Here is a 25,561-nt window from a genome sequence, read left to right on the forward strand (position 1 = left end):
GGGTCCGGTACCTCCTCGTATGCGGGACTCCAAGCCTGCCGTGTGTCGCTCACACCCTCCAGCTGGCTGTTAACGAGGGTCTTTTGGCACAGAGAAGTACTCGTATCGGTACTCGTATCGGTACTCATATCGGTACTTGTATCGGCGAGTACCCAAATGTAAGTGCTTGTACTCGGTCTGAATAAATGTGGTATCAGTGCATCCCTACTCGTAATGTCACTACTCCTATGCTCGATTTAGTCGTTGTTACTGCAAAACCTCACCTCGGTGAGTCCCAGACTTGCCGCAAGTCAGTTTAGTTTATACGGAAGTCGGTCCGCTATGACGGCCGCTGTGGCAACGGTACACATAAAAATGGCCGCTGCCCCTGACCATCCTGTTTTGTTGATTTGAATGAGAATGTTCATTCTACTCATAATTCTATTTCTATGGTTGCAACACTGGTTTTAACTGTGCATTTACTACTCCAAAATGTGTTTTTGTTTTAGAATAATCCTCCTTATGATCAGTGTGTGTATCTTCTGTTAAATTCTCTTACGGGGGCGCTGTAAATCTGTAAATCAGATGATCCATCTAACATCTGACCTTCAGTACAGAAGAGATTCTAAAACCACTAGGCATGCTGGGAACACTGACGTCCCATCAGGAATAGCCAGAACTTAACAACATCTATCCATTTACAGAGCTGATATCTCGTATTCACATCTCAGAAAGACCTCACTTGGTCCATTAACACGGCTGCACTTGTTAAGAAAGCACAACAAAGGCTGTTTTTCTTGAGGACACTGAGGAAAGTTGGTCTGTCCCAACAACTGCTGGTGACTTTCTATCGTTGCACCATGGAGAGCATCCTCGCAAACTGTATCTCTGTGTGGTACATCAGCTGGAAAGCACTCCGGCGTGTCATCTCCAGAGCAGAGAGAGAGCGAGAGATCATCAGGACACAGCTCCCAGCTCTGGAGGAGGTCTACAAGTCAAGCTTGCCAAAAGAAAGCAGTCTTGTTTTTTTTGGACTGAAAATTCACGACGGATGGTTGACCTGAACGAGCGAAGCAGTTAAAAAAACTCACCTTGCTCAGGATGTGGATGATTTCGCCCTCCTTGATGGTCAGCTCGTCCTCGTTCGTAGCCTCGAAAGCAAACGTGACCTTACAGTACTCTTTCGCTGAGGAAACAGAAACAATGGGGTCTTGTCAAGGATTCAGGAAACCAAAGGGAGCATACTAGACGTGTACGTATGCAGCCATTTATTATTCGTGTGAGCACACAGACGAGCACGAAATGCCTTAAAAATGGTACGTAAAACGGCACCAAACACAAACAATTCACTTCCTTGAGGGTAATTCTTTTCTTTCTTTCTCCAGTATTTACAATGATGTTTCGGGATATCGAAACTACACAGTGGAGCTGTAACTAATCACAGATGCACGCCAACTTTAGAAGTAAACAGGACAAGCCGTTTTTCCACCCCCCGCCCCCTCCTCACACTGATGAGGAACTGTGACAGTAAAAAAACACACTTTTCCACACGTCAAAGCATCATTTTTCAGTACGTTTACAGTGTTTTTTTTACCTTTGGATTTGCCGTCCGCGTCCGCTCTCTGCGAGTCTGTCATGTTGGGATGGGCAGGCTTTGCGGCAGATGGTAATGATGGGATTGGCTAAAATGAAGCAAAACCATACAGATGGAAATGATTTATCGCACATGAGTGGATATGTGGAGGAGTCCGAAGTACGGTTTGTGCCTGAACCAAATGAGGCGGAGCAGTCTGATCACGACTCCGTGCTATTGAGTAGAAATGTTTATGAATGATGCTGTTAATTTGGGGTTGGGGGGGGTTTGCAGTTAAGGATTGTAGAAGACATGGAAAGAAAGAGAGAAAGTAAAACAGTGAAACACAGAAGGCTTGTGCCTTTTTTCTGCTTGGAAGTGATGATTAGTGAGTAAAAAAAAGACTACATGGAAATAAAGAAGATACAAATAAAAAGGGAGTACTACTATGCTGTGGTACTAACAGAAATTAATGCATTAACCTGCTAAAAGTACCAAAAAAAAGTCAAAAATTGTCACAAGCAGGCATGTCCTTGCTGCTACTGCAGGCAGAGGACGGAGCAGTAAGTGAAGGCCAAATGGAGAGATCGTTGGCTGTGAAGAGGAGAGTGCGAGAGCATGCGACATGTGGCGGTATATGTGAGGAGTGGAGGAGAGTGAAGGAAGCCGTGTTAGTGGTGAAAGAGAGTGCGAGGGCTGTTGTGAAGAGGAAGAGAGAAGGAAAACGGGAGAGTTTCAGAACGGGGGTTACATGCTTAAACGAAGCAGTGAGCCTACCGGGTGTTATTAATCGCTATAGCACGTTAAAGTTTGGATGTTTTGTGGGTGGGGCTGAATAAGGTACTTATCCATAGTCAGTAGGGGTGGGGGAAAACTTTTTTTTTTTTTTAAATTGATTTTTTAATGCCAGAATCGATATATTTGTTTCAATCAAGTCTGTGCAGAGGTAGAAGGAAGTTACCGGCCATCAATCCCAAACTTTGCGTCAGTTTTAAATGGTGTTTCCTGCTTGTATTTGACATCATGTACTGTACGTGTGCTGATGACAGCAAAACAAGTGTGTTCACATCAAACAGAAACTTCACATGAACTGGGTTCGTTCCTTCAGTGTAGGCAGTAAACAACGGACCTCTCAAAACAAAAAAAGGCCGACCCGGGACACTTCCTCTAAAACAACACAGACATTAAGCATAGAGACATCACACATCACGTAGATGTAGTTAAGAGATGTCACTGACACTACGGAAGATGTTTACGTAGCCTGCCGCAAAATTACTGTCGCTGGAAGTGCAGCATTTTGCATGTATTTCACTTCACCGAGACTACAGATGTAAATGAGCCCAGTCGATTTGCATAAGTTGCTTGCTAAATATGAATCTATTTATTCTGCAAGAGAAAGGCTACAAAATGAGGAAATATGAAATAGCCTGATGTCAGCTCAACAAAAAGATCACTGATGAAGTGAGAATGATAAATCAAGGTTATAAAGGCCTTTGACTACATTATTTCTGTAGTAAACAGGTATTAAAAAAAAATTATAATAACACAACAGGCCTACTCAAAAGGCATTTGATTGGCTGCTCCGTCATATCACACTGGACTGGAGCTGTTGTGAGTCATCAAAAGTCAGTTCAAAGAAACATTCAGGCAGGAGACCGCAGAGGGAAAGGTCCGAAGTATTTTTCATTATGTGGACTAGTAGGTGTTGGGTTATGCTGGGAAAAAAACCTTGTTCCTACGACGTCCAACCAATTTGGAAGGTAAAGGTGGTTATCATAAGTAGGGATGCACTGATACCACTTTTTTTCAGACCGAGTACAAGTACATTTGGTTACTCGCCGATACCGAGTACCGATACGAGTACTTCTCTGTGCCAAAAGACCCTCGTTAACAGCCAGCTGGAGGGTGTGAGCGACACACGGCAGGATGGGGAGTCCCGCATATGAGGGGTGCCCCGCAACCGGCTCTAGGTCGGCTTGGAAAGGCTCAGGGTGAAGGTGCTTCCCAGGGCCGTGGACAAAGTGCTCGCTGCGCCCTCTCTCCCAAGGGGCCCCCTGCACCCGGTGCGACTGTCGACCGGGGAGGACTGTCCTTAGTGCGCCCCAACCACGTCGTGCCCCCCAGGGCGGGGCTCGGCCCACGTAAAAGGCGCCAGGGGTCCGCGGCGATGTCGGCAACCCACCCGACCCGTCTTGAAACACGGACCAAGGAGTCTAACGCACGCGCGAGTCAGAGGGTGCAAGCAAAACCCCGTGGCGCAATGACAGTGAGGCAACCCGCACCGCACCGCACCGTCGGGGAGGTGGAGCGTGAGCGCGTGCGATAGGACCCAAAAGATGGTGACGAGAGGTTAACGTCACGCTGCCATAAAGTGGTATCGGTGCCGTTGTATCGGAGCCGTTTTGCGAGTACCGGTACATGAGCACAGTTTCGGACCCGATACCTGATACTGGTATCGGTGCATCCTTAATCATAGGGATGTCAAAGTTAACGTAAAATAACGCATGAACGCAAATTCATTTTAAAGCCACTAATTTCTTTAACGCATTAACGCAACTTGCAATTTTTAGGTTGTAGAGGGCCTAATTTTAACGAGGAAACACTGTCATGGCCATTTTCAAAAGCGGTCCCTTGACCTCGGACCTCAAGATATGTGAATGTAAATGGGTTCTACGGGTACCCACGAGTCTCCCCTTTACAGACATGCCCACTTTATGATAATCCCATGCAGTTTGGGGGCAAGTCATAGTAAAGTCAGCACACTGACACACTGGCAGCTGTTGTTGTCTGTTGGGCTGCAGTTTGCCATGTTATGATTGGAGCATATTGTTTTATGCTAAATGCAGTACCTGTGAGGGTTTCTGGACAATATCTGTCATTGTTTTGTGTTGTTAATTGATTTCCAATAATAAATATATACATACATTTGCATAAAGCAGCATATTTGTCCACTCCCATCTTGATAAGAGTATTAAATACTTGACAAATCTCCCTTTAAGGTACATTTTGAACAGATAAAAAAATGTTTTTGCGATTAAATATTAAAAAAAAAAATACGATACCAGTACCAATACCAGTACCCTTTAAGTGATACCAATAGAGAGTATAGTACTTCATTTGATACCTTTTTTTTCTACTTCATTCAATACCCATCATGTGAGATCCAAGCATTCAATTGCTTTATTTTTATCGAACGTACAGGTGTGTAATATAACCAATACTTTTGAACGTTTTGGAGGCATCTCGGAACTTCGAACTGCCGACTTCGTCTCGACACCGCGCTGGACTTCACCACCCCCAGGATGTACTGGTTGTACCTGCTGTGGTAGTGGGCCAATCACACATCGCATTAAATCAAAGAACGCTTGCGGTGATTGGCTGCGAGCAAAAGCATACAAATAAATATATATATATATATATATATATATATATATATTTATATTTATATTTATATTTATATTTATATGTTATAATTTTTTTCTAGTATCTGGGTTCAAAAAGAATCAACTGCAGGCGTCGTTTGACTGGAGAAGTTTCGATGTTACTCGGTGCTGGGTTTATTTCGGTCGATACCTGAGTGGTATATCGAGAAGCGATACCTGGCCCTAGTGAGTACGCAACATTTTGCAGTGTTACATACATGCACAATTCAGCTTTAACAACATTTCATATAGTGTATATATTACGAGCTTGCGTTCCCACTTACTCTGTCCTTCCTTTCCTCCGTTTCGGGGCTCGGCAGTCGGGCCTTTAGTTTGACCGACCCCTCTTTGAAAATGTCTCCGAAGCCAACGCCTCGGATCTTCTTGGGCTGAGCGATGACTCCGTTTCCTGAGGCCGGTACGGGGGAGCTGCTTTCCATTCCAATTCCATCTGCGGAGGAGATACGACGGGGGTGAATTCATCCCACGAGTATCGCATCTTACTGCTTTGCCTTTCGGCTGCAATATTCTATATAGGATACATGATTTGTCTTGTATCCTAAAAAATATATTTTATTCCCCTTTCATCTGCTGTAGCTCCAAGTCATAACCAGCAGACAAAAAGGCTTAGAAACAGCCAGCTGCAGACTGAACTCTCGGGCTAAACTTCTTGTTGAGGCTTGTTTTTAGCTGGGCCGCAGTAACACCTGAACAGCTCTGTCACTACACTCCTTCTCTGATGTTTTTTTTCCCCCCAACTGCTACGTTGCAACCCCTTCACATTAATGAAGCCCTGCTCGTTGTCCGTCTTACCCGCCTCGTCTGCCGTCGTGTCGTTGGACTCTCCGTCCTCTCCTGTGGCGTCTAGCTCTTTGACAAAGTTAGAGGGAAACAGTCCCGACTTGCCGTTGATGGCGCCATTCCACCAGCCCTCTTCGACCTGCACAGAAGACATTGTAACGTTATATAAACCTGCTGGCAAGGTAATGGGATTTGTTTCAGTAAGTTCTAATGCAAAGAAATCCGGAGGATCTGAGCGTCCTCAGGCAGTGACGTCTTAGGTAGCTCAACAGCTCCACTAAAAATCCACTAGTGCCACTAATGCTGCACATATACAGTAAGGTGCTATAGATATATGATATAATTATTAATTAAAGCTGCGAGCAGCGATGAACGGGCCCTCGCACCTTCCCGCGCGTCAGGGGTACTGGCAGGATGTCGATCGACGCGGCCAGGCATAATGAACTCTGATGAGTACAATGACGCCTGCCACAAGACTCTACGACAAACGGTTCACGAGTTATGAAAGGGGGCGTGGCTATGAGTATATTTTTGCATGTACATGTCGTCAGGACTGGACCCCCATCATGCCTGAGAAATTTGGGGCAGATCGGACTATGGGCAGTTGAGTTACAACAACCTCGTGTTTCATGGCAAATGGTTCAAAATGGCCGCCACGCCACGGTCAGGTGGTTCAGTGAAAACTCACCATTTGAATACGTTTTCATCCTTAAGGTCTTAAGATGGTCCTGACCAAATTTCAAGTTGTTCTGATGAAATCTGTAGGAGGAATTCGTTAAAATGCACGGCCTATAAAACGCTAAAAATGGGCGAAAATCGCCCATTAAATTAAAAATGGCCGATTTCCTGTTGAGTTTTGGGCATACCTCCAAGAGGCATTTTATTTGCGTCTCCACATGTTACATCTATCTGCCAAATTTCATACATGTAGGTGAAACCGTAGCGAGGGGCTCAATTTTTCCAACTTTCTAGGGGGCGCTAGCGAGACATTTTGCAAAACCCAAGCCCGAGACCCGTAAAAATATTACATTTTTCACCGCAAAGTTTTCAAAGAGGCGATTAATTTACCTGAATAATTATAATAAACGCTACAGGTTCAATAACGTTGTCGGTGCTTTTAGGATGTAGCGGACTCAGTCTTAAAGCTAGAGTGAAGATACTGGTATCATATGAAACTAGAATAGGTTAAATAACGCTCCAAACTTGCGCTATATTTTGGCAAGGAAAAACTGGCATGACCATTTTCAAAGGCGTCCCTTGACCTCTGACCTCAAGATATGTGAATGGAAATGGGTTCTATGGGTACCCACGAGTCTCCCCTTGTTGCCTGTTGGGCTGCAGTTTGTCATGTTATGATTTGAGCATATTGTTTTATGCTAAATGCAGTACCTGTGAGGGTTTCTGGACAATATCTGTCATTGTTTTGTGTTGTTAATTGATTTCCAATAATAAATATATACATACATTTGCATAAAGCAGCATATTTGCCCACTCCCATGTTGATAAGAGTATTAAATACTTGACAAATCTCCCTTTAAGTTACATTTTGAACAGGTAAAAAATGTGCGATTAAGTTGCGATTCAATATTTGAACTGATTGACAGGCCTAGTGGACATGTTTTAATGTTCAAAAAAGGCTTTATTTTTCTCATACGGGCTATGCTGCAGAACCTCTTTTTCACCCTCTGTCTGAAACAGACCAGCCCAGTCTCTGATTGGTCAGCTGGCCCCACTCTGTTGGGATTGGTCAATCGAACCGAACTCTTCAGACTCCGCTCCAGCTCAGCTCCAACTAGCTTTTTTGTTTGAGGGCGTGCCAAACTAGCCCTCTAGGCAGGTATTATGCAAATATGATACTTGGTAACATCGCCACGTTACGGAAGAAAAAGGCGGGACTTCGAGCGAGGTGTTTCAGGCCGTTCAGGAGCAGTGTTTCTGTGGGGGAGAGTTACTCCCTTTGGCCTAGGGCTTTGTAACTTTGCAGACCTTTTACATGCACAAAAAACTATATAACACAGTAAAGGAAAGAGAAAAAGCACAAAAGCTCATCTTTAAAAAAAAAACTAAAAAAAACAATAACCAACCCTGCCAAACACAAACACAAAATTCAGAATAAAAACTGTGAAATGTTGTGTATTTGTTGCAATTAGTATTATTAAATAACATGTTTACGTTTTTTAGGGCTGTCAGTTGATAAAAAATATTTTAGCGTGATTAATCGCACATTTTTTATCTGTTCATAATGTACCTTAAAAGGGATATATGCAAGTATTTAATGCTCTTATCAACATGGGAGTGGGCAAATATGCTGCTTTATGGAAATGTATATATATTTATTATTGGAAATCAATTAACAACACAAAACAATGACAGATATTGATCCAGAAACCCTCACAGGTACTGCATTTAGCATAAAACAATATGCTCAAATCATAACATGGCAAACTGCAGCCCAACAGGCAACAACAGCTGTCAGTGTGTCAGTGTGCCGACTTGACTATGACTTGCCCCAAACTGCATGTGATTATCATAAAGTGGGCATGTCTGTAAAGGGGAGACTCGTGGGTACCCATAGAACCCATTTACATTCACATATCTGGAGGTCAGAGGTCAAGGAAAATGGTAATGCCAGTTTTCCCAGTTTGCCAGTATTGGAGCATTATTTAACCTCCTTCGCTACAAGATATTATTATCGTGTTAACTTTGACAGCCCTACAATTTTTATATTGTAATACGCACATTATTTTTCAAAGGCCTTCACACACACATTTCCCTTTAACCTATTATTAGCACTTCTTGCTGCATACAGGATTAACTCACAGTCCTGTCTTACTTGTTCTGACTTGCCTGCACTGTAACTCCGTTAACAGTTGGTGTATCTTCACTAAATACATCCCGTGATTGTAATATTACACCTGAAGCCTGCCGTCTTGTTTATCTTAAACACCCAAAAGGTCACCAATTCAAAAGGGCCAAGGCGGATATCACAGGAAATGCCATTTCCTGCTTTCCTCAACCTTTCCAAAAAGAAAGCCGATCACAGATGGTGAACTTAATACAACTTGGGGGTAGATATATTTGACATCTATGAAGTCGATGCATGCGTTATAAGTACCTCTTCAACGATCTCAACGAGGTCTCCGATTTTCAGCTCCAGCTCGTCTTCGTTCTGCGGCTGATAGTCAAACAGAACCTTGCACTGCCTCTTCTTGGGCTCTGTGAGAGGCGGGTTCAAAGAAAAAACACCAGTTAGTCAACCAACCTGTTGCGTGGCCTCACATGTGCATGTGCCAGTCTGTGTTTTTATCAAATGGGGATGAGCCGCGGCTGCGGGCACGCCACTGGCATGTCTCCGTCTCCTCTAGAATGTCAGAGTGTGAAGGGAGGGTTGGGGGGGTGAGAACTGGGACAGGTGAGAAAGTAAGCAAGCAAGCAAGGTGCAGATCCAGGAAGTGGGAGGGCAGTCAAAGGGCCTCAGGAACTTATTTCTGCAAGGTGATCCTGTGACACACCCTGCTGAACAAGCAGCAAGAGCTGCACACAGGAAATGTAACAACCAAAGAAGAAATAGCGCTGACGTGAATGTGTGAGGACAAGCACAAGACGCTGCATCCAAGCTGAAGACAAGGGGTTTGCTACTAGGGCATTTTTGCGGTAATCGCGGTATTAAAAACATGAAAATAGTAATATCGTGTAAATAATCCAGCCACGATATATCGTGTTTGATTCACTTTAGCTCTTGGTTTAGCCATTTCTCTTTTGTGTTCTTCCCGCATGCAGTAAATAAAAGCTTGTCGCAGACATGACGTCAAACACGAGCGCCACAAACGGACTATAAAGTAAACACACCACGAGCGAGCGCACGTCTGGTCTTCGTGATTCTGTCAAAAATGAGGACGAATGAAAAGGAGATGTTGTTTTAATATCAAAAACACATCTATGCTACTTGTTACTAGGCTCGCAGACGGATTAAGAAATATTTGAATTTTATTTTTAAAACGTATTTGACTAAATCTACACCCCTCTTTGAGAAAGTCTAGCATAGATGGATATACAGTAACTGCTTCAGTTCCCCATCGGAAAGGGCTGTCAGAAATGTCTTGTTAACAGCGACACCTGTGGCCGTTAAGTCAACGAAAGTCAGCGTCCTGTTGCTCGCGCTTGTGCTCGCTCTACATAGACATGAACGAGCATCACTCAAAACAGTGAGGCGACACACGTCAGCTAAAAGCACAATATCACTCTATATTTCAGCTGCTTGGCAGTAATGTTAGCTGACCAGGCGAAGGCCTCTCCATGAATCAGTGCTGATACTGCGTTGTCCTGCTTCAGACTCCCGTCTTCTACAGTGTGTAGTGTGCGCGCATGCACGTGAGAGGTGGAGCTAGAGAGAACACCGGGACACCGACCCGATTTATACGTGTAAGAAGTTACAAACAGTCCCTTTAACTAAGGCTAACTAAGGGGAAGCAAAGGGAAGGAAATAACTAAATAAATAAATGAGCAAGGAACATAATTAATTATAATAATAATAATAATAATAATAACAATTAGAACAATAATAACAGTTATAACAACGATAGAGTCGAGGGGGGGCGCAGCGTCAGGGACCTCCGGAGCAGGTCAGCAGGGTCAGTCCGGCAGGGTTAACCAGGTTATTGCTTCATTTTGTACTTATTGATTTGAAGTTGTATTGGTGCATATATTCATTTCCTATACATATACACACGTACATTATTTTTTTGTTTTTGTTTTGACTGATTGGCCCAATCAGAAAGGGCTGTCTGATGGCAAGGTATAGCGGTGAAAATATTCTGCTTCTCCAAACTGGGGGCGTGCCGACCGCCATCTACTGTAGGTAATACACTGATTATAGATAAGTACCTCGTACAACCCCATTTCAAAACACCCAAACTATCCCTTTAATATATGTTAGACCTGTTTCAGAATAGCTCTACAAACTATTTCATGCTCTTTCACTGGCCATATTATACCATATATCATTTCAAATGTGGCGACAGAAATGCCTCGGCAGGCTTTAACAGTGCTGTTGTGTTTGCAGTTGCATTTTCCCCTGAAGTTGAGCTCTGTACTTGGGAATCCTCACTAAGCGTGTCATTCTGAAAGGATAGGAACATAGTAACTGTAGCGAGGTGGGAGAAGACAAAGACACCCATGATAGGATCTTAGAGCAAGACCGGACACGGTGTTGGTATGCCAAAGGACACATGAGCGCACACACAGCAGGTGAAGTAATATTTGCAAATATGTGCTAACCATGTCCCACTCTGGTAAACCAAACTCTGACAATTATTTACAGGTGTTATTATTCCACAGCGTCTTACTCTTTGCAGCCGCCGGTGGCTGAGGTAGGAAGCCGCCGGTCGGGATGCCGATGGTGCTCATCCTCTGAACCAGGTTGGCCACGTTTCCTGCACTCTTCTCTCTCCTCTGAGGCTGAGAGGCCTCCTCTTTTGGCTCAGTCTTTGTTTCCTTGACCTCTTTGGATTCCTTCTTCAATTCCTAAAAAAAACAAACAAAACAAAAAACACAGCAATAAGTGGGAAGCATTGTTTTTGACCAATCTGTTGCTGCATTAAAAAAAGATTTACACTTGAACTGCATCTCTTGTTAATTTGAAGATTTTTTTTTACCAAGTTGCTGGTGTAAGATTTATTATTTTAATAATAAAAAAAAATAATAATAATGAAAATAATAAAAATGTATATCTATGTATTTATTTGTTACATTTTGTTTTACAAAGTTAGGAAAGCCCAGGTATCTGTATCGGTATATCGGGTCTGAAAAAGTTGGATCGGTGCATCCATACCAAACAATAATATTATTTCCATATTTATACAGGAGATTTTATGATTTTCTGAGATTTGATTTAGATAACGGGCAATATTTTTCATCAAAATAAAAATTCCTCTGACAAAATTATTTTGAAAATTTTGAAGAAATAAGTGGATTTTTTTATTTTGAAGACTACGTTCTAGCAGACAAAGGGGAAATTTATGCTCACTGTTGCAGCCGTGTTTTTGATATGCATTAAAGGTCCCATATTATAAAAAAGCTGAGATTTTCATGATTTTTTTATTATAAAGCAGGCTTTAGTCCTATATAAATACTGTGAAAGTATTGAAACGCTCAATCCACAGGGAAATACACACAGCCTGTATTCAGAAACTCTGCATTTGAAACAAGCCGTCAGGATTTCTGTCCATTTGTGATGTCACAAATATACAATATTTAGACCTTTTACACAATTTTAAATGTGAATATTCTAAGTGTGTCCCAGTTTATTCCTGTTGCAGTGTATGTGAATGTCATCAGCTGACAGGAAGTACACATGGACCCAAGCTGTTGCCTAGCAACGCAATTCTGTTGCAATTCCGTCGAAATGCGCTAAAATGGAGCGTTTTTCAGAGGGTAAATACAGGTATATTCAGGCTGACAGTATGAGGAAAATAAAGGTTTTTTTTAACATTACAGCATGTAGACATGTTCTAGTAGAAATACAAAATACAAGTATGAACCTGAAAATGAGCATGATGTGGGACCTTTAACATAGCTCTGAAGATGGCTCCGTGCTGAAACACGTAAGAATATGTCTATTGTGATGTGAGCCGATTAAACAAGTGAAATGTTAGTATTTTGTCCTCCTTGGTTTTGAAATCTGGGATGTGCTAGCCCATCATGTTTTTATGCATTAACATATATCACATCTACCAAAATATAAGTGAGTTTAAAAAAACCTACATGTGTGGGACACCAGGGACACCGGGGACAGTGGCACACTATAGGTCAGTGAGGTAGAGGTTAAAGGAGGAGCACTGCCCTACAGAGAGAGTTGTGACTAGGGCGGTAGACATTTACACAACACCAAGTAAATCTTCTCAGAGAGCACCACAGTGGCGGGTCTGGTAGGATGGATGCTTTAAAAGAATAACTTCAATTTAGAATCTTAAACATTTGTCTTCAGCTGGTGAATGTGTAAATTCGCGCGTAGTTTGTTTGGTAGCAGATGAAAGTTAGAATGTTCTGTTTTCAGCAGACAGTCAGTGGTGTGATTCAATTCCTAAACCACTGGCCATAAACCTACTATCCTAGCACCAACCTTAAACCCCCAAATTAACCCATTACAGAGGTGAGGATATATACACACTGCGTCAGTAGACTGTAACTTGACACCAAAAAATATCCCCAAAAGATCCCTGGACTGCAGCCAAAACACACAGTTGTGGTCATCCAGACCACTTCTGGATGTGGTCTGGGAAACTACACCACAAACACTATGCGTCTCCATTCTACATGCAGGAGATAATACGTGCACAAAAATGCACAGGCAGCTGAGATAGCAACAGTGTTGTGAAACAGGGCTGGTTGGATGGGAAGGGGGACGTGTGGAACAATGTGCAGCAGTTTCACGTAATTGAAACGTGTGTGACGATTCTGCATTCTGGTGAGCTAAAGAGACACAAAATACACCATAACTATGTCAACGTGCTCAGTGTGGCATTGTGCTAGTTACAGCCCACGTATGCTAAATGTAGCTATTGCTAATGATCCCGATGATGTCACAGAGCAGCTGCCACATTCTCTCAGCCTGGGGAGAAACTCCCTGACGACAGCACAAAGTCCACATCACACCTTCACTAAACACTGTCAGGAGGACACAGACTGGAGACACTAGTACATTCTGTGCACATCAGTCCAGTTTCTATACTAACCCATGGATGTATAAAGAAGAAACGGACACAGCGTTGGAAGCAGGAAGCCCCGTTCGTTCCTGTGAAAGTTGCTCAGTGGCGCATGAAGCCGAAAAAGTTTGACTTCCGAGTAGGGGTGGGCGATACATCGAATATAGTCGATGTATCGCGGCTTGTCCCAAACGCGGTGTATAAAATGACTATATCGTGAACATCGACTACAAATTGTAATATTTTTAAGCCCCTCCGCCGGCATGAGACTCGCTTTGGCATTTCCTTCTCTTCCTCTCTCCTTCGGCTCCCTCCTACACATACATCACAGACTCCGCTCCCATCCAGACCTCTCTCCTGGGCGAGTGTGTGTGACGTATTCGGCCGGTGTGTTTTTGTATTTGGAGGGAAGCAGCGGGGAGAAAAAGCCCGGAGCTCGGAGAAAGCAAAAGAACTGAAGCGGCAAAGCGAGTACGGTAGAGAGAACACGACCAAAGCAACCAGAACCAGCAGAGAAGCAAATGACTCTGGCTTCCTCGCTTTCCAAAGCAATCCCATATGACAAAAAAAGTGCAAAATGCAAAGAAATCACAGCCGCTGTAAACAACTACATCGCAACGCCGGTTAGCGTAGTGGATAAGCCCGGATTCGAAACACTAATTAAGACACTTAAAACACCAAAATATGAACTGCCTGGTCGCAAATTTTTTGCGGAGAAAGCTCTACATTTCAGTGAGAGAAAAGTTGTCCAACCAGCTAACAGAGGTGACCCACCACTCCACAACTACCGATCTGAACGTCCAGCTAACAGAACCAAAGCTGTGAGCCTGAATAAGTGGACCAGACTGCTTTGGCCACAAGCTGCACCTTGCGATTGGTGAGTCTTTCTACACTAGTGGGAAAATAATCATTTTTATTATCAGCAATGTTATAACAGCTTACTGGTAAACATAACAATAAGTTACTTTACACTTAATACACACCATTAAAACCCTTGTGTGTTATGTATTTATCAAAATACATAAAGCATGTATTGCCAGATAACTATTTGGTTAAAGTGAATACTGTTGGACACTGCTTTGTTAAATTTAACTTGTGATTTCCCCTTTTTTTGCATTAAAATAGTTCCAACGGAAACCACTGATGAATATAAACAAGAAGGAGACATATGCTGCAGGGATCACAAGAATCATCATATCGGTGTGATTGTATGCATCAAAGGGTTAAAGCGGAGCATTTATGAAGTGCTTAGAGGATATTTGAAAATATCGCGATATATATCGTGTATCGCGATATTGCCTTAAAATATTGCAATATTATTTTTAGGCCATATCGCCCAGCTCTACTTGCAGCTGCACTTTTTTTTATTATTTTCTAATAAAAGCTGTATGTATTTGACATTAATCGTTGTTTACTTGTTTATATCCATAATTAATTTATCCCTGATTCCCTTACAAGAAACACTTTGAGGAATCCTGACCTGCTCTGTCCAGTATCAGATATTTATTTCACAGTCACACTGATTGAAGTTCTGGCAAAAAAAAATTACTATCGGTTTCAAATTGTTGAATCGTATCGTATCATATCGCTCTAGATGAGCCAAATATTGTCCTGAATCGTATCAGAACAATGATAATCGGATTGTTGCAAAAACGCATCGTTACACCCCTAACAATCCATATGACTAAATTGATCCATATAAATAAGAAAGCAAAACAGGAACCTTTCTTCTAACTCTATGTAGCCTTTCTTGTTCTTTATCGACTCGGCAGTCTGGCCTCTCAAAACAAGCCTGTTAAGAGGAAACCCAGAAGCAATGTTTGGGTGTCATCACACTTTTAAGGACCAAACCACGCTAATGGTGTGACTGACACAATGACCTCAAACATATCCTGCAATCCTCAGACATGTCTGCTGCTCGGTCAGTATAGACTGAAGTCAAAAAGATGACAGTCTTTGACGTCAATGGGCTCCCAGACCTACAAACAGGCCCAGCGAGTCAGTATCTTACTTTTTAAATCTCAAAACAAACTTGGTATATAAAGAAATGATCATGATTATTACTCGAACAAACATAAAACAAAGAGGGATTGGACGGGTGCTCACCAGTTTCCAGCTGTTCAAAATAAGAAATGTCCCACTGGGAGCTCAGAGCAGTAGCAATTAAATGTGTGTGTGTGTGTGTGTGTGTGTGTAGCTGGGCAATGACCCAGTTCACCCGTCCACTTCCTGGTTCGCACACGCTGACTTTGCAATTCCACTGGAGAGGAAAGTTTAGCTGTGTTTGTGTTTGTGTGTGTGTGTGTGTGTGTGTGTGTGTGTGTGTGTAGCAGGCACTGAGACAGAGAAGAGAGGGGAAAGCAACAGAGTGAGAGTACAGTAACATCACAGTTAAGACCCGATCTGCTACAGAGGCAGATACAGACTAAAGTTAACAGCTTCAGACTGCAGAACCACCGAGAGAGAGAGACAGCTGGCAGAGCAGTGTGAAGAGAGAAAAGTGTAAGGCTGTATTCGAAAACCACCTTCTGCATACTACTGAGGAACACAGTACGCAGTATACAGTACATACTGCGTTCCTCAGTAGTATGCAGTATGAAACAGTTAAAGCGATGTATTTTGCAGTATGCTAGATGAGGCTTTAGCCTTTAAAAAAGCTCTTAAAGTGCTGGACAAAAAAATTAACTTGTATCACTAGTACAGTATTATCGAAAAAATACAACGTATACTACAATACTACAGCACCACCACCCCTTAAACTATTTATTCTAACAGCTCATAGGGAAGATGAACAGGATCATCAGCGAGAGGAGACTGTAACTACTTTTTCAGTTACAGCAACTAAACAGTGGACTGATTTCCCTCCAGATATTAGAGTCATGTTAAAAAGGGTCATGTTGACTCAGCAGGTATCTCTCTAACCCGTCAGAGGCTGCTCTTTCCCTCTCCTCTTCCCTCTCCTCTTCTCTCTCCTCTTCTCTTCCCTCTTCTCTCTCCTCGCCACTTCCTGCTGCTCTGCAAGGCCTATTGAAGGAGGCTGTGTCACGTGTCATATCTTTGGGGTACAACACATGCGCAGTAAAATCTGGTCAGCGCTCGCCGAAATTGAGCCAATCGCAACGCACGACCGCAGCTTCAGTTACACTGCGCATGTGTTATACCCCAAGACCCGTGTTCCGCCCGTGTCCCAGCCTCCTTCAACAGGCCTTGCTGCTCTGTAGCCGCTCTGTGAGCATCACTGGCCGGCTCTAGAGCGAGTTACGCCCACAGGCGTGATATTTAAACAAACTATCCGTCGACAAGGAAATAAAAGTCTCTCGTCTACAGACCGGTCTCTAGAGAGAGCTCCAGCCAGCTCATAGCAGGGTCTGTGAGCGTGACCGCCCGGCTGGCTGGCGAGGTAACGACCCTGGCAGGCACTATAGCTAGCTGTCACGGCAATTTGTGGAGCTTCTCAACTCCGAAAACGTCGGAGCAAATGTTCGATTCGCCATCTAATATCGCAAAACTGTCGATATTCAAAATCTACACGGTCGACTTCTCGCCTCAAACATTTTCAGACGTGAATTTAGTGATGAAATAGCTACAAGAAACGTGCCGTTTTGGCCGCTGTTGACTTGTCCGATGCATACTGAAGATTTTTTTCAAATCAGTACTACATCCGGGTATTTTTGGCATACTGTAGATTTAGCTTTTGTTTGCATACTACATGCTACATACTACATTTTCACCAAATCAGTACGTACTATTACTATAGTATGAGATTTTGAAATACAGCCTAAAATAATTGTAATAAACACTGAAGAATTACTTCCACGTTCCACAGTACTTCATTGACACTGCTGAAGAGTGTAAAAACTGAGATCACACATCATCACCACGTATATCTACACGCTCAACCTACAAACTGTTTTCACACATCTGGGGTATTAATTAGATCATCATCTCTTCATTCCAGCATACTCCACTAACAAAAAAGGACCGTTCTCTGTATATTCTTTCGTCTTCCATGACATGCTTGACAAGTCTTATGGTCGAAGTAGTGAACATGGCCGACACGATAGAAAAATGAATTTACTGAAGAGTAAATTGGGAGTCTTTATTGAGTGTTTTAGTACTTGGACTGGCAGATCTCCATGGGGACACGAGTATCAGCTTGGCAGTTTTACAGCATCATAATCACCACGAGTGGATCAGCAATGATCCCCGTAATGACTTCATCTAATGAAAATCGACTTCCATCACCGACAGGGGAGGTACATAAAGGGGAGGAGAGGGCACTGCGTTATTAGAAAAATCTTAATTAAAGTTGGATATTGAACCTCAATACTTATTTGGTAGATGAGATTAAAATAAATTGGCCGATATCAGCTGATATTGGCTTATTGCAGATGTACCACAGGTGTCGCGAGAATCGATGCATCGATGCCAAAATTCTGAGAATGTGACGGTACTCATTTTTCCACAGCACCACAGGTACCGAGGGGTCAGGACTTGTGACTAACGGCGTCCCAGCGTCCCGGGGACGATAGAAAATGTCCCTGACAATGCTACATTGTGACAACAAATCAGTGTTGAAATCAGCAGGAGCTAGTTAACGTTAGCTGTTAGCAGCTGGTGGACAGCACAGTCAGTCCTGCTTATGGAGGACGGAACCTGCCAAAATCAAAAATAAATGACAAAAATAAATAAATGACTCAATATATTAATGTCATTGAATGTCACAAAATAACATAAAAAATGTATGAAGCCATTAATTAATTGATAAAATGTGACATAAATTGATATTTCTGTTTTAATTCTCTTCTCTGTTTATTTATCTTTGTATTAATTCCCTTATTCAATTAACTCTTCTTTTTAATTTTCTTTTTTATTTATTTATGTATTTATTTGTATTCATTTTTAAATGTATTCATTTATTTTTGCATTTATTTTTTTATTGATGTATATATTTCTGAAAATATTTTGTATTTATGTATATATATATATATTTGTATTTATTTTTAAATGTATTTATTTATTTCTGCATTTATGTTTATATATTAATTAATTATCTTTTAATTAATTAAATATATTTTTTATTTCTTATTTATTTTATATTTATTTTGAAATGTTTGCATTTACTATATTTATTTATTTTTGCATGATTTTCCCTTTGCATTTCATCCCTTATTTGTTTCCCTAAACTTTTTTATTTCTGTATTCTTTTCTTTATACATTTATTTTTACATTTCTGCCTCATTATGCAAATGAGGGTGCTTTCACATTTTATCAATTAATCAATGGCTACATTTATTTTCAATATTATTTTTGCTACATTTAATGACATTTATTTATTCATGCATTTATTCATTTATTTATTTATGTTAACGGAGGTTGCATTGCAGTTACATTATGAGGAGTTACATTATGATGCGTTAGGGCTCTATTCAGTAAAAAAAAAAAAAGAGTAGTAGGCGTAAAGTAAATGATACACTGTAAGTATTTTTTCATTTACATGAGTTTTAGGGGCTCAATTTGAAGCCTAAAGCTAACTCACTGACATTATACTTCCTGTTTATAATGGGAACTGTAGTTCCAAAGAATGTCCCATCAACATGGTTCTTATATTCACACAGTCAGATGAGATATTACACACCCAGAAACACTTGGACCAGCATAAACGATGGAAAATGGATGGTTTTACACCCGAGGAAATACACACAGACCTGAAATCAAACCTGTTTCTCCAAAACCCCCATATATGTACTTGATTCCTATAATCACACACACATTTCTACCTTGAGGACAATCTTGCACTGATTAGGACAAGGACACTTCAACAACAAGATTCATTCATGTCAATTAATCCTAAATGGTGAAGTACTTCTTACCATCTCCCCCCCAGACATGTTTCATGTCCCCTGATCGCTCGGCTACAACACCAATTAAAGGGAAGCAGGAACAAGACAACGTCTCAGGCGACAGCACGTTGTCGGGAGCAAAGTTCAGCAAGCCAGCAGGCTCTTTAGAGGATTAACTAGCCGTGCTCAGTGACTGGGCCAGGCTCTTTAGCAGATTACCTATCTCACTACGTGGAATTACAGAATGGGAAAACACAGGAGAGAGAGATGGGAGAGGGAAGTGAGGGTCGGATAAAGAAGACAAGAGAGATGAAGATAAGCAGACTGCACCGCGGTGAATCATTTCACGGTGCATTAGCTGTGTAAATATCTGGCACAGAAAACACTGATTTCACAGTAGATCTCTCAGGTGCATCAAGTTATAACAGGACTCAGCTCTACCAAAACCACTACAGATACTGTGTATCTACTGGTCTACAGCTGCACAGTTAGCTGTGTGTGATCATCAGCTGCAAACTGAGTTTCCTAATTTGATTTAAATAGGAATTTTCACAGCACACCAGCAGCAATTTTTAGCGCCTGATTTTAATTTACCACAAGAACCCAGTCACGCCACCATTTACTGTAGGTCAGCTACAGTTCACTCAGAAGTCAGTTGATTTAAATGTAGGATAATAGATTAGATTCACTAAAGAAAACGAAAGATATCCAGGCAAAGTAATCAACTTTGGTGACATGAATTTGTGTCATCAACACAAGCAAGAATACTTAAAGTTAGGCATTGACCTTGAATGGTTAAGGCTAGGCGTTGCCCTCCAATGGTTAAGGTTAGACGTTGACTTTGTCCCTAGAAGTTTATGATTCTACTTTTTACCATGGTCTAGTGTTAAAAAAGTTAACAAAAATCGCATTAAATCGTAATATTGAATCGTAATACTTAATGAATTGCAATACACATCAAATCAGCACTAAGTTTTGAGATAGTATCAAATCGGGAGATAGGCGTATCATCTCAGTCCTAGTTTTGATATAGTTTTGCTGTCGTTAAAAGTGACTCCCATTTACTTCAATTCATCAAGACTTTTCTTCGTCATTTTGTCGTTCGAGTATTCCTTTAAAGAACTGTCGTGACTAAAGCCGGCTAACGTAACCACTTTTCATTTAGGTTACTTTTTGACTGAAAGTAACCTTTTTGTGTATGTTGTAATAACTTGATTTTCACGATGTACACATTTCACACATTATAGAAAAACAAAAATTTGAATTAATTCAATCTATCGCCCAGCTCTACTTTGATTAGTAAAGTGTGTAGCAAAATGTTTTATACTAAAAGCATTAAAATCCTTATCCAACAATCCTCATTGTGGATGACAAATCACAAGGAAGACAATCATGTAGCCCTGTGTTAATCTAAAATCAGATGTTTCTTAACCACAAAAAACAAAAGGTTCTTCCCGATAACAGAATTAACCGCAGCGACAAAGAGGATTCATTATTCCAGCAGCATCAAACTGCACTAACCCATGCTTTCAGTCCAGTGTTATCAGTAGCTTGTAAGTCAAGGGCACAAACACAGGGTCCATTTAGTGCTGCTTATAAATAGTCCACGGTTGTTTTATCAAATCTGATATCAATAAAGGCTGGACTACAACCTCTGACTTACTTTTTGCGATCAATCAACTCACGTCCTTCATCCAATCAAAAGCAAAACAACCACAGTTCTAACAGCCTCTTCATGTCTGCACACAGATTTGTTCAGACACTTTTGTAGTTTGTAGTAATTTACAATTACACAAAGTCCAATGTCGCATTCACACCAAGAGCGAAGCAACAACTTTTCTTTCTGCCAATTTCCGCCATCAACCATGGAAGAAATAACCACTGTTGCTGCTTTGTACATTTTATGGGAGGTCCCAGAGATGTCGGAAAACCAAACTGCCGTTGTGTCTGGGTTCATAACATCACCCGGCGGCGAGCTGTATTCACATACAGTGCCATTGCACGGACTGTATCTCTAGCAAGCCACACGTCACTACTGAGGTATGAGTTTGGATTGATCAGTGCCAGGCTATGCTAACATTGTAGCTGCTCCAACAACATAACGTCATCTAGGCATAAATACAGCAGCGACGTTGTTGTAAACTAATCAAAATGATGCTGAAATAACTACATAATGATGCTGATTTGTAAAAAGTCTGAATTCATGTTTTGTCAGGTCTGTCCGCAAGACGACAAGCAAACAACTTTAAAAATGCTTGTTTTCTGAACGGAGTTCGGCTCGATCGGTGCCAGGCTATGCAGTTGCACCATCAACACTCAAGATGAAGTCGTCTCGGCATAAATACGGCAGCGACGTTGTTGTTTATACCATAGACAGTCTGTGGTTTATACACATACATTCATACACAGAGTTTCATCCGGTCTCTGTACAGATATGATGTAGGCCTACTATCGTAGCTCTGGGTCACCACATCTGCTGTAGCATGTGACCAACGCAAACCGCCACGGTCCAACGATGCTCGCAGTTTCAACAGGATTCTCTCTGATGGAACGACAGCAAAACTTCGTTCCAACCTTGAAAAACCTCAGAGGAAGTGCAAGGTCAGCTCTAGAGTGTAAACAAGCAAACTCTATTATAACTCCAGAGCAATATTCTAAAAATGAACGTAAACTAAACGGTCTCCCCTCTCACCTTGACAAAGTTGTCGGGGAAGAGGCCCCTTTTCCCGTTGAGGTCTCCCTCCATCCAGCCATCCTCCTCGATGTACCGCACGTTCTTGATGATGTTGCCCGGTCGCAGGGTCAGCTCGTCATCGTGGAGCGCCTCATACTCGTACTCCACCACCACCTCTGCTCGAGGAGACAGGGAGAGGGCGGAAATAGGACAGAGGAAAGGAAAAGGAAGGGGGAAGAAAGAGAGGAAGCCAATACAAGAGGGGGGGGACAAGGAGGAGTAAAGAGAAGGAGGGGACAGTCACAGGAAGGGCATGAGGGTCAGAGGGACAAGATGAGGAAGTTTAGGGAAAGAAAGGGTTTGAAGGGGTGAGAAGAGAAACAATAACACACAGAAATTAACTAAATATCAAAGTGGCATATTAAAATAACAATATAGCACATGATTGTCCATAGTTGATCGCAATTAATCGCTTATTAATCACATTTTATTATCTGTTCAAAATGTACCTTAAAAGGGAGATTTGTCAAGTATTTAATACTTTTATCAACATGGGAGTGGGCAAATATGCTGCTTTATGCAAATTGAGACAGATTTGTCAGATATTGTCCAGAAACCCTCACAGGTACTGCATTTAGCTCAAATCATTACATGGCAAACTGCAGCCCAACAGGCAACAACAGCTGTCAGTGTGTCAGTGTGCTGACTTGACTATGACTTGCCCCCAAACTGCGTGCGATTATCATAAAGTGGGCATGTCTGTAAAGGGGAGACTCGTGGGTACCCATAGAACCTATTTACATTCACATATCTGAAGGTCAGAGGTCAAGGGACCTCTTTGAAAATGGCCATGCCAGTTTTTCCTCGCCAACATTAGGCGTAAATTTGGAGCGTTATTTAACGTCCTTTCCGACGAACTAGTATGACATGGTTGGTACCACTGGATTCCTCAGGTTTTTCTAGTTTCATATGATGCCAGTATCTTCACTCTCCAGTAACTCCACATTCAGGTGATGCATAAAGCATTTGAATAGTGATTTGGAGGTCAAACACCATGGCAACGGTCGAAGCCTTGAAGTTTTCAGTCATCCCTAGTTTTAATGCCACTAATTTCTTAACGCAACGCGATTTTTAGGTTGTAGCGGGCTCAGTTTTACAGCTGGAGTGAAGATACTGTCATCACATGACTAGAAAAACTTAAAGAATCCATAGGTACCATGCCATATTAGCTTGTCGGGAAGGAGGTTAAATAACGCTCCAAACTTACGCCAAACTTTGGCGAGAAAAAAAACTGTCATGGCCGTTTTCAAATGGGTCCCTTGACCTCTGACCTCCAGATAAATGGGTTCTATGGGTACCAACAACTCTCCCCTTTAAAGACATGCCCACTTTATGATGATCACATGCAGTTTGGGGCAAGTCATAGTCAAGTCAGCACACTGACACACTGACAGCTGTTGTTGCCTGTTGGGCTGCAGTTTGCCATGTTATGATCTGAGCATATTGTTTTATGCTAAATGCAGTACCTGTGAGGGTTTCTGGACAATATCTATCATTGTTTTGTGTTGATAATTGATTTCCAATAATAAATATATACATATATTTGCATAAAGCAAGCATTTTTGCCCACTCCCATGTTGATAAGAGTGTTAAATACTTGAAAAATCTCCCTTTAAGGTACATTTTGAACAGATAAAAAATGTGCGATTCTATATTAATTCAATATTTGAATCGATTGACAGCCCTATTTATTATTATACACCGTTACACCCCTATGGAAAATATCTCCTGTTGGGAGGATGCGAAGAAACAGTCAAAACAATACATCTACATAGAAAAACATAGTCGACACAGTCTACAGATCATGCAGACAGGTATTTCAAGTATCCGTGTTTAATCTTCTGACTGGTTAAAGTACATATTGTGCTCACAAAAACAACAAATAGTGAGTGAGTGAGTGAGTGAGTGAGTGAGTGAGTGAGTGAGTGAGTGAGAGAGAGAGAGAGAGAGAGAGAGACGAGGGAGTTGGACAGGCTCTGCCCGACTGCTTCCAGTGCAGCAGGTTGAGCAGCATCTAAAAATATGCGGGCTGCAGAGGACTAACTGGTAGTGAGGTATGTTACTACGGGGTATGGCCCTTTAACACGTGACTCACAGCATAAGAGACTCGACTGGCTTCACACCAAGCACACAGCCAAAACAAAAACATGAAGGGTGCACTGCAAACTGTGCGTGTCTCTCTCTAACACACAAACACACACCTGGGCAGAGTCATCGGTCAAGCGATACAAGATTAACTGCTGTTGAATTTGGCCGTTTCCACTGTGTGGCTCTGACATCACCAACCTTGGCCCAAACACTACAGCATAGCCTGGGCCAACATCCAAGGTGAAATTGGCCGCGGCCAATGATCTCAGAGCAGCTTTCTCCCCCTCTCTACATCAAACACTCTGAAAAGAGGATAAGAGGAGCAGCGGTTCCTGCTTCAGCCTAGCTGCCTGCTGTGTCTTACTGCTGACGGACCAAACAAACTAACAGGGTTGTCTGCAGTAAGAGGCAAGAGGGCCAAACACACACAATTAAGGGGTGTGACGATACTTTTTTACAACGATACGATTTCCATGGTTCCGATACGATTCTGGGACGATATTTGGCTCATCTAGAGCGATACAATGCGATACGATGCGATGCGATGCGATGCGATGCAATGATTTGAAATCGATACAGTAACTTTTTTGCCAAAAGTTCAGTCAGTGTGACTGTGAAATAAATAGCTGATACTGGACAGAGCAGGTCAGGATTCCTCAAAGTTTTTCTTGTAAGGGAATCAGGGATAAATTAATGATGGATATAAACAAATAAACACAACGATTAATGGCAAATACATACACCTTTTATTAGAAAATAATAAAAAAAAGTGCAACTGCAGGACCTGCTGATTCAGTTCTCAAGATACAAAGCAGTGCAATATTTAACACAAAAATATAACTTCTATTCAAGTTAAATGAACAGTGGTTTAACCTGCTGCTTCTGTTTTCTCATTTTCAATACAAACGGTAGAGCAATAATACAGAGATCAACCGATCAAACAGCTAACACTAATCATTCCTACACAAGCGCTGTTTAAATAATCTGCTGAGAGTAATCAAGTAGTCCACCGACAGTGTTTATTTGGGCTCCTTCATACATGAAAACATATGGAAAAACATTTTAAAAACTATGTTTTTTAACTATTTCTGTTTTTTTACTTTACTCCTGTGATAATTGGCCTCGCGGACCGTCTGCTCTCCGGTTGGATACGTGAGGCTGATGCTGCGTGATGCACATAGATATCATGACGGGGAAAGGAAAGTAATTTTCTCTGAATGAAAATACGACAGCACACGGGGAAAGAGCCGGTGGGTGAAGCCGCCCCTCGTCAAGTGGACTGATAGCGCCTGCTCACGTAATGCACCCAAAATGAAACTCCGTCGACCGGTTCCTCGGCACCGCAGAGCCAGCAGCTCATGCAGAACCGGTGCCTGTCTCCCTTACACGCCGCTACCGGGTGCGAGAGCGAGGAGTCC

At 42.0% G+C, this 25,561-nt stretch overlaps 1 protein-coding gene across 3 annotated transcripts in view; it reads right to left on the bottom strand.

Annotated features, from left to right (window-relative positions):
- Positions 1-25,561, bottom strand: part of LOC119477402 (CD2-associated protein) — an 80,246-nt gene that overhangs the window by 37,362 nt on the left and 17,323 nt on the right. For all 3 annotated transcript variants that reach the window (XM_037751491.1, XM_037751490.1, XM_037751489.1), the window contains exons 2-8: positions 22,014-22,171; positions 11,121-11,298; positions 8,891-8,991; positions 5,788-5,914; positions 5,259-5,425; positions 1,574-1,661; positions 1,071-1,165 (exon numbers count right to left, since the gene is read on the bottom strand). In XM_037751491.1, coding sequence (XP_037607419.1) covers positions 1,071-1,165; positions 1,574-1,661; positions 5,259-5,425; positions 5,788-5,914; positions 8,891-8,991; positions 11,121-11,298; positions 22,014-22,171 — 914 coding nt within the window. The remainder of the gene's footprint in view (positions 1-1,070; positions 1,166-1,573; positions 1,662-5,258; positions 5,426-5,787; positions 5,915-8,890; positions 8,992-11,120; positions 11,299-22,013; positions 22,172-25,561) is intronic.

The sequence above is a fragment of the Sebastes umbrosus genome, chromosome 18 (assembly GCF_015220745.1).
Source record: "Sebastes umbrosus isolate fSebUmb1 chromosome 18, fSebUmb1.pri, whole genome shotgun sequence".
Classification (NCBI taxonomy): Eukaryota; Metazoa; Chordata; class Actinopteri; order Perciformes; family Sebastidae; genus Sebastes; species Sebastes umbrosus.